Here is an 8609-nt window from a genome sequence, read left to right as displayed (position 1 = left end):
TATTTTACCAGTATATTGCTGGTAGAAATGCTTTTGGTGTGATGGTCACACCCAAACACAATCTTACCTCCACAGCACTGGGGTACCCTCTACCAGGGCGACAGATTGATTTTCCACAGGTATGTCTCTAGATAAATAAACAGTCATTTTGGCCTGATGTCGATTCAGCCAAAAATGTCCACAATAATAACTGCGGCCCTGGTAGAGGGTAGCACTGGGGCATCAGGAACCAAAAGACTGCTTCATATATCAGGTATGAAAGAAGACGCACATCTTTGGGTGTAAACTCAAAAGACATGGTTTACAAATAAACAATAATGATTTAAGATACAGTTAAGTGGGAATATAGTTCCATTGATATCCCTCAAAATTGGTTGCCATGCTTTTGTGGGTATGGGGGGTGGGGGGTGGGGTGGTGGTGGGGGGGGGGTGGAGGGTGGAATAGACCCCACATCTGCCTATGTACTGAAAATTGCAACTCCAACATTAAATCTCAGTCTCTAATATGCAGTACAGTTTAAAAAATAACATGCCAATTTACTTCCTATTATGCTATTTGTCACTTTCTCTGAGAAGACTAAAGAGCTTTAACATTCATGGCAAATTACACCAAATGCATATGTAGCAAAATTGTCTGAAATGGATAAAGTAAGTTTTATTCAAAAAGTTATATCAAAAACATACTTCTTAATTTATACATAAATTGCTGGACCAAGATAACAAATCCATTTATCTTATAATTAAGTCTCAAGAAGCAACAATGCACATCAGTCTGTTTTTCACAATTTCCTCTTATTTTTACCAAAACAGTTTAATACGAGTGTTCCATTGTTCAGTATGATTTAATTCATAATCAATTTCCAATACAAACTTCTTTTAAATTATTGTTTTTCTTTTTATCAAGAACTTATAAAATATGTGGGTATTACCTCCAATATTTCTGTGACTGTCAGTCACCATCATCATCATGGAGGTAATACCCACATATAAGATTATAAGCTCTTGATGAAAAGAAAAACAATAATTTAAATTGATACATACAGAGCTAATGAAACTGTTCTCTCAAACTTCTTTTAAGTTTACAAATTATTGTAATTACTCTGCCCTCTTACCAGAAAAACATATCAGTAACCACTTGCATTCTATTCAATCTTTAAAAAGGCTTTATTTAAAAAAGGCAAAAATTTCATATTCCATGTAATATTCAAGCTGTACAGAGTTCCAAATCTTCTCAATATGTTAAATGAACTGTTATGCCTTAGGCATATAATATATACATAATAATTCCTGGACTTTATGCTGGAATGTCTTTCAGAGTCAACCTTCACTATCTGAGGACAGGGTGATCACCTCAGGCTCTGTGGATTGCGGGGTTTGAGCTGGTACCGTGTGGTGTACAGGGACAGCCATGGTGGGCACAGAACTTGGTGTATTTATGAGGGGTGTAGCCTGGGTCTGAGGGGTACTCCTACTGCCCTGTCCTGCAGGTGGAGCTGCCAGGTGTTGCTGCTTTGTTGGAGCAGCGGGTGGCTCTGACAGCAATGCTTTGGTAATTAGATGATGCAGGGATTGACTGAACCCCTCTTTAAATCCTTCTCTGCTGGTTTGGACTGGGAGGACACTAGGGCCTGACACTCTGACATTTTGAATGTATGGCTTTGAAGCTGAAACGTGGCCATAATCCACAGTGGTAACAGTTGATAGGGTCTTGGATCCACTGCCACTTGGTTGAGTTTGATGTGGTGATGGCATTTTTTGACTAACCGTTGCTTTATGATGCTGACTTATCTCTGATAATTTAAGAGATGGATTTGCTGCAACCATTGATGGGGCCATTCTAACAACATTTGCTGCAGAACTTAGTATGGAGCTCATTTTGACTGGACTTTCAGCTGATTTGGTGGCCTGGCTTGGAGCAATTTGAACTGAGTCAAATGCTGATTTCGTTCCTATCTTTGGTGGTTCTTGGTCAACTAATTTAACTGCTCCGCTGGATTTTGGGCTTTGTTTTTTGGCCAATATGGAAGCCATACTGAGAGGATGGTGAGTGGTAGGCTTTGAACCTTGGTTAGACAGCTTAGAAGGTTGAGGCAATGTCTTGATGGCTTGCTTCAGGTTGCTTAGTGGAGATGAAGGAGTCTGTGGTCTCTGTTCATCTGCTGTTTGTGTTTTGCTCGGTGTTTGACTCAAATCTATTGGCTCTGTCTGGCTCTCTGTCTCCTGTAATAAAATAGGAATCACTTAGAACAAAAATAAATACTACCTGACTTCCACAAGCATGATACAGATTTTACAGACTTCAGTCGGGAAACAAATACCATATTCTGAAGGAGGATACTTGCTCATCAGTCATACCTTTTCGTTTTTCTTGAGAGGGCTCTCTTTTTCAGTTGGGGTTCCATAACTGAATGTCAGCTCTCTCTTACTTCTTCCGGGGGTGTCTGGTTTCTGGTTCGAGGCCGAATCAGAACTACGTGCTGGAGACTGAATTCCACTGGAGCTCTACAAATGTGAAGATGAAACACAATTAGTTCCTAAATATTATATGATATATTGCGAAAGTGTCAATTTTTTTCCTCATAAGTTTGGGTAACGCCTTTCCTACACCAGATCCATACTGAATTTAATACTGTTTACTTCTAATATACGTAGACCTATATAGGGAACATCTAAAGTGACAACCTGGTTCAAAAGGTAAACATTTCACACTGGATGTTCAAATGCCAAAAATCAAACTACCTGTGCTGGTTTGCTCGCAAGCTGCTGTGCACAAAATTTGACGGCTTGCTGAAGTGCATCTTGGCCATCTTCTAACTAAAATGAAATCATCCTGAGGTTAATAAACAACCTTAAACTTCTTTCAAAAACATAATGAGTCTCATAAAATGAGTAGTTTAAAAATGCTATTAGACTATTCCAGTGAGCAGAAACTACATGTTATCTTACAAGTAATATTTATTTGAAGTTTTTCTTTGGCAATTATAAATAAAAACCAGCTAACAATTATCTCCTGTTTAATCACAAGTCAAATACAAATAGCCAAAGCACATTTACCTGTTGGTTGCCGCAAACTTTGAAGGCCTTGGCCAACAGTCTTCCAGCCTTTTCAGTGTCCCAAACCAGCTGCCTCAGGCCATACTGATATACACGGTGGATCACCAGGATGAATCTCACCGCTTCCTCCTCAGAGTTGGAGGGATCTTGGACACTATGTTTAGGAACCTGTTCATTGTAGGCATCCAGGCAGTAGCCATAGGCTGTCCTGGCAAGGTGCACACGCTCAGTGTCACGCAAGTATTTCCTGGAAACAAGGGATGTATTTTGTACAATAAATTTTAAAAGCAAAACTATTCACTTTTCATTGTTTTATGCTTATGCCAAATAAAAACTTGCTACGAGATTGTTCTGAATGGCATTCTAGGCGAAAAGTGAGATTAAATGCTGAACTCCATCCACCCTCCACTCCTATTCTGATAGTTTTATACACACTGAAGAAAAGACTCCAAATTGTATTATCTAACATCCATTATGAGGTTCAGGTGGCAATACATGTAATTTCAAACTCTTTTATGTTGATGACAGGTATATAATCAGGCTTTCAACAGATCTGAAAACTTAGGCTCTTAGATCAGAATGCCTACTTTTGGCTCTCTGGTGTCCTGTGTAGCTGTTGAGACAGGTAAAATAGAGTGGCAGCATCCTGGAGATCTCGCAGAACATTGACCAGGAGCACAATACAGTGGTACATGTGAGAGGCAAAGCTGCCAGACCGGTCTATCTCTTCTATAGGTATCCTCCAAATACCCTAGAACAGAGAAAATAGACTATATACATACATATAAAAAAAAGCCACTGTACAACTGGTTGTGTTAAATACTCAATCTACAATATTGTTGTGTTAAATACACAATCTACAATATCTTCATACCAGGCACTTTGTTATGGATAGTTTGTAAAGATAACAAATTAAAGGAATCCAGCATTTTTTAGAATGTTTACAACAGCACTTAGGTACCAAGGATCTTAATTTTGGCATAAACTGAAGAAAAAACTAGTAAAGAAAAGGCAGTAATCTTGCTATCACTAAAAAAAATTCTCACATTAAAAAAGTTAGTGTGTTTTCTCTCCTGGAACAGTCCCTGACAAGGCATGTGTTCACATTGCTCCCATTTACCATTAGGTCCAAGTAAAAGATCCCTCGTTTTTCTGGGGTCCTGAAGTAAAAAATCTGCTGTAAAAGTTCTCATACATCTATTGTGTGACACTAAACAAATTGAAAGTTAAAAAGATTTTGAAAGTTAAAAAGATTTAACTTGTATAATCAGCATCATAATTGGTTCAGAAAATTATTTGGCTACTACAAAAATGAAAGACTTAAAAGCATCAATTCTGCTTGAAGCATTATATACATATGGTAATGACGTGATCATTTCAACCAGGAAAACTGTGAATCTTACAGATACTGCAAGTAATAATTTCTTGAAATTTGATAATTCCTATTGAGTGGTAGCAACACAAATGAAAAACAAACTACCTAATAATTCTTTTCTGTATAATAAAAGCAGCAAAATGCTACAAAATAATGTATTTTTAATGATTCCAAATAAAAAATTGAGAAATTGATTATTTTTTCACAGCTGAAATGATTGAGCCATTACCCTATTGCTAGTATCTACCTTGAATGCAGGTGAGGTATAGTAGATGTGGGCCAGCCTGTAGATGGACTTGTAGTGCTGTGGGAACCTGGATAAACACACATGTAAACCCTGCATACAGGCAGACATCAATTCCTTTCGCTTCGGATCTGGTTGGATTCCACCAGTTTCTGAGTTTTTCTCTTCACTATTATCATCTTTTTTGCTGCAAGTGCCATTTTGATTTTCACTCTCACTACTCTTCTTGTCTGATGTCTTATCCTTACTTCCTGTGGTTTCCTTAGTCACTGGGGTCTGCTCTCTCTTCAAGGGCTCACTTTTGACCATATCTCCAGCCTTTATAAACTTCCTGACCATCATACCTGTCACCTCATCCAATTCTTCCAGAATTTCCAAATCATCACCTTTCTCCTTATGACTACTTTGTTGTTCATTGGCCTTTGTTTCCTCTTCTTTAGACTTAGTCTCAGTTTTACTACTAGCACTTTCTAACAACTTGGATTTGGCTTCCACTGAGTCTCCTTCACCATTTGAACTTTCTGGCTTTGTATCTTTATGTAGTCTTGACTCAGTTTTACTTAGTTCAGAACCACTAACAGATCTGTCTACATTCAATGATGCTGGCGTAGTACCTTTTAGAGCACTGTCTACAGCATCCTTTATGCTCAAGACTGCTTGTTCACTTGCAGAACTTTCATCTTTTATTGGTTCTGATACAGTTTCAGTTGATCTTGTCAAGACCTCTGTACCAGAGTTTGCAGCATCTTCCTTCATTTCTGTTTCACTTAATTCTGTGTTGAATACCTCGTCTGCTTGTTTTGTTTCACTGTCATTCTTTTCATGTCTTAATTCCACTGTTTCTTTACTATCAGGCTGGTTATTAACATCTGTTAGGTCAGCATCTACAGATTTTTCTACACTGGAAAATTCCACAGAACCAGAGCAACCAACAGCTCCATCTCCTGGAATCTCTTTAGCTTTAACAGCATCCACTTCAGTAAGAGTAACTTCAACAGGATCAGCATGGTCTTTCACCAAAACCTTGACTTCCCCATGAGAGCCTATAGCAACCTCCAGCTCTATGGTCTCCATGCATGTAGGGTCACTCAGATCAGTGGTCAAAATATCCATGATCTCTTCTTCACTGTCCACCTTCTCCTCATCTTTCACAGAAGATTCTGTCATCTCTACATCTGATGTTTGACTTGCTGTTTCTGGCTGAACATCTTCGTCCATCTTTATCTCTGTGGTCTCTGGTGGCTTTAGAGGGTTTTCTAATGTGGACTGAATGTTTTCTTTCTGATCCAAGGAGACAGAACTAGTCGCAGTACCATTTTCAGTATACTGCTGTTCTATTGAGGGTGAGGCCTTTGGGTCAGGCTCAGTATCCGATATCTTTTCCTCGCTGACTGCTAAATCGTCCTTTGGCATAGATGCATCTGGCATAGTGGTGTCAGCACTTCCAATAGCAGAAGTGGACTTGGATGCTTGGTTTGGTTCAACATTCTGCACTTCCATGTGTTTGCTTGTCATGTTATTTGTGTTTTCTATATTTATGGACTCAGCAGAAGAGTAAATATCTCTAGACGTATCATCAGCTGACATCTCACTCTCTGTCTGACTGCGCTGTCTGGAGTAGTTGTGGTCCAGAGGAGTCACGTGAACCGAGGGCTTGGATTTGGTGGCAGTTGGCTGGAGGTTCGAGTTGGAGGTCTCATCCTCAGATATGCCTGATATGCTCTCCCTAGAGCTGAAATGAGCACACTCAAGCATCAGGAATGGGTGCATTTTTTAACAGACAAACCGAAACATAACTGCCTTCTTATTTCTAGAATCAAATTGTAAAACAATAAGAGCTAGTTTGTAATGTAAGACAAAATCATACCAACACTGATATATAAATTTGTTATGTTTGAAAAATCTATCATGGTCAGCAAATATTTCTGAGAAAAATTTTCCTCTGTGACAAAATTCTAACCTGTCCTTTCTCTCTGTTTTCTTCTCCTGAGCTTTGGCAAATGGACTTTCCTTGGCCTCCGTGATGTACTGTGAAAATAAACTGTAGTCCACCTCACTGGCTTCTCTCTCCAAGAACTTCAGCATGCTGGAGTGTATGCGGTAAAACACCTGAATATACATAAACATACAAACTTTTTATACCCCAATTCTATGCATACTTGACTGTCTCAATAATTACTGTGAGGCTGATTTCTTATATCTGATTCAGTAGTCTGGTCAAACCTTTATAACCAATGTATAATTCCATTACATATAATTAGTAACACTGTTAGCCACTACCTCTACTGTTTTAAATTGATGGAATACTTCAGGTGCTACATGTATATCATCTTCATAGTGCACCAACATTATTATTATTATTATTATTATTATTATTATTATTATTGCAATCATAATGGCTAGTTTAAATCACTGTTAGATGAACAAATAGGCTCAATTTGACCAATTTGGTCCATGTGGTCTAGCAAACCACTTTTCTTGAGCAGAATCATGCTATTTTCTTTATTATTTAATAAAAATTACTAATTGGCGGGTGTTTTAAAATGTTGAACTTGGTACAGTTTCATCTTGTGTGTTTTGTTACCTCCAAAGCTTCCACAGCCAGGTGTGGGGGGCTGACAATGTAATTGATTTTCTTGGGATACCTGGCCTTGTCTTCATGCAGGAATATGGCTGCCTGGAGAACAAACAAAAAAAGCGTATTATTTTTTATACTGTGTGTTAGTACACACGCACGTGCGCACAGACACAAACACACTAGAATATGTGAGTCTACAATCTGGCCAGCCATTTCAAGTCAACAGGTTATATCAAATTCACCATGTAGACAAGACTAATTAACACAGGTCTAGATTTACACATATCTCTTTCAGTGAAAATCAATTTACTTTAGCTTTATTGGGTTAAGACCATACAATAAATCACTATTTTTATCAAGTAGGCAAAGCAGCAAAGCAATGCTAATGTTGCTTATTTTGCAACTTACCTTTAAATTAAAAGTTTGGAAAAAAACAAGCAAACAAATAAACAAAAACAAAAACAAATAAAATCTATTTTAAGGACCAATTCCTCAACAATCCATTTACTTCAACCCTGTTAAAATTAAATTAAAAGATCACTAATTACAAAATACAACTGACAAGATAACAGCAAGTAATGTGATTATCCCCCTAACCTGCTTATAATGGTCAAGATAATCCTTGGGTGGCTTCCTCATCTTCTCCGCCACCTTCCCTAGCATGTAGTGATGAAGCCAGAGCTCTTCCTCGCTGTCCTCTGCCTCACACTTGCTGGCATTGGTATAACAGTCCTGGGCAATACGCAGCATCTCAATCTTGCTGCTCTGGGCAATCTGCAAGGCCTCATCATTCAGTGGATGGATTGGGTGCTGGCAATAACAAGATGAAAGTGTTAGGGTTCAGGAAAACGAAAGGGTAACACAATTAGGGCTGATATCCTGCAGAGTGACTTCTTTTTTCCAGTAATTGATTTTCTGGTTACATTAACAAGATCCAGCTAATAAGGAGAACTTTTCAAGTTGTATCAAAATCAATGGATTCACCATGAATATCAACAAAGTAGGGTACATTCCTATATGTATAATCTTCATAATTTTTTTTCGAATTTTTTTTTACTGAAATCATATAAATGAAACTGTGCTCAAAAGATATTAAACAATCAGGCGTCTTTGAATTTAACAATCACATTTCCTTAGTGTACTATAAGCAATTTTGCTTTTTAATCAAGGCTAATTACCTGAAGCAATATGATTGATAACAAGAAAAAAGTACAGTGCAGATGAAACAAATGGCATATTTATGCATTATTAAATATCATGTGTGTTACATTCAGGGTTAATATTTCTCTCCTCTTTTTTCTTGTGACAACTAATATTCAGTTAAACATGTTTACGAGGATTAAAAATATCATCACTGT

General features: G+C 37.8%; 1 protein-coding gene across 1 annotated transcript in view; it reads right to left on the bottom strand.

The window, feature by feature from the left end:
* Positions 1 to 630: 630 nt before the first annotated feature.
* LOC106169458 (calcineurin-binding protein cabin-1) overlaps positions 631 to 8609 on the bottom strand; it is a 32877-nt gene continuing 24898 nt past the window's right edge. Inside the window, exons 34-43 of the mRNA XM_013548924.2 lie at positions 7849 to 8061; positions 7258 to 7350; positions 6634 to 6782; positions 4677 to 6405; positions 4101 to 4214; positions 3642 to 3805; positions 3055 to 3301; positions 2740 to 2814; positions 2356 to 2502; positions 631 to 2220 (exon numbers count right to left, since the gene is read on the bottom strand). Coding sequence (XP_013404378.2) covers positions 1318 to 2220; positions 2356 to 2502; positions 2740 to 2814; positions 3055 to 3301; positions 3642 to 3805; positions 4101 to 4214; positions 4677 to 6405; positions 6634 to 6782; positions 7258 to 7350; positions 7849 to 8061 — 3834 coding nt within the window. The 3' untranslated portion in view covers positions 631 to 1317. The remainder of the gene's footprint in view (positions 2221 to 2355; positions 2503 to 2739; positions 2815 to 3054; positions 3302 to 3641; positions 3806 to 4100; positions 4215 to 4676; positions 6406 to 6633; positions 6783 to 7257; positions 7351 to 7848; positions 8062 to 8609) is intronic.

This window comes from Lingula anatina, chromosome 1 (genome assembly GCF_051362555.1).
Source record: "Lingula anatina isolate TDL-2025a chromosome 1, LinAna3.0, whole genome shotgun sequence".
NCBI classification, from domain to species: domain Eukaryota; kingdom Metazoa; phylum Brachiopoda; class Lingulata; order Lingulida; family Lingulidae; genus Lingula; species Lingula anatina.
The sequence above is the reverse complement of the archived record's forward strand: the minus strand, read 5'-3'. Positions and strand labels throughout refer to the sequence as shown.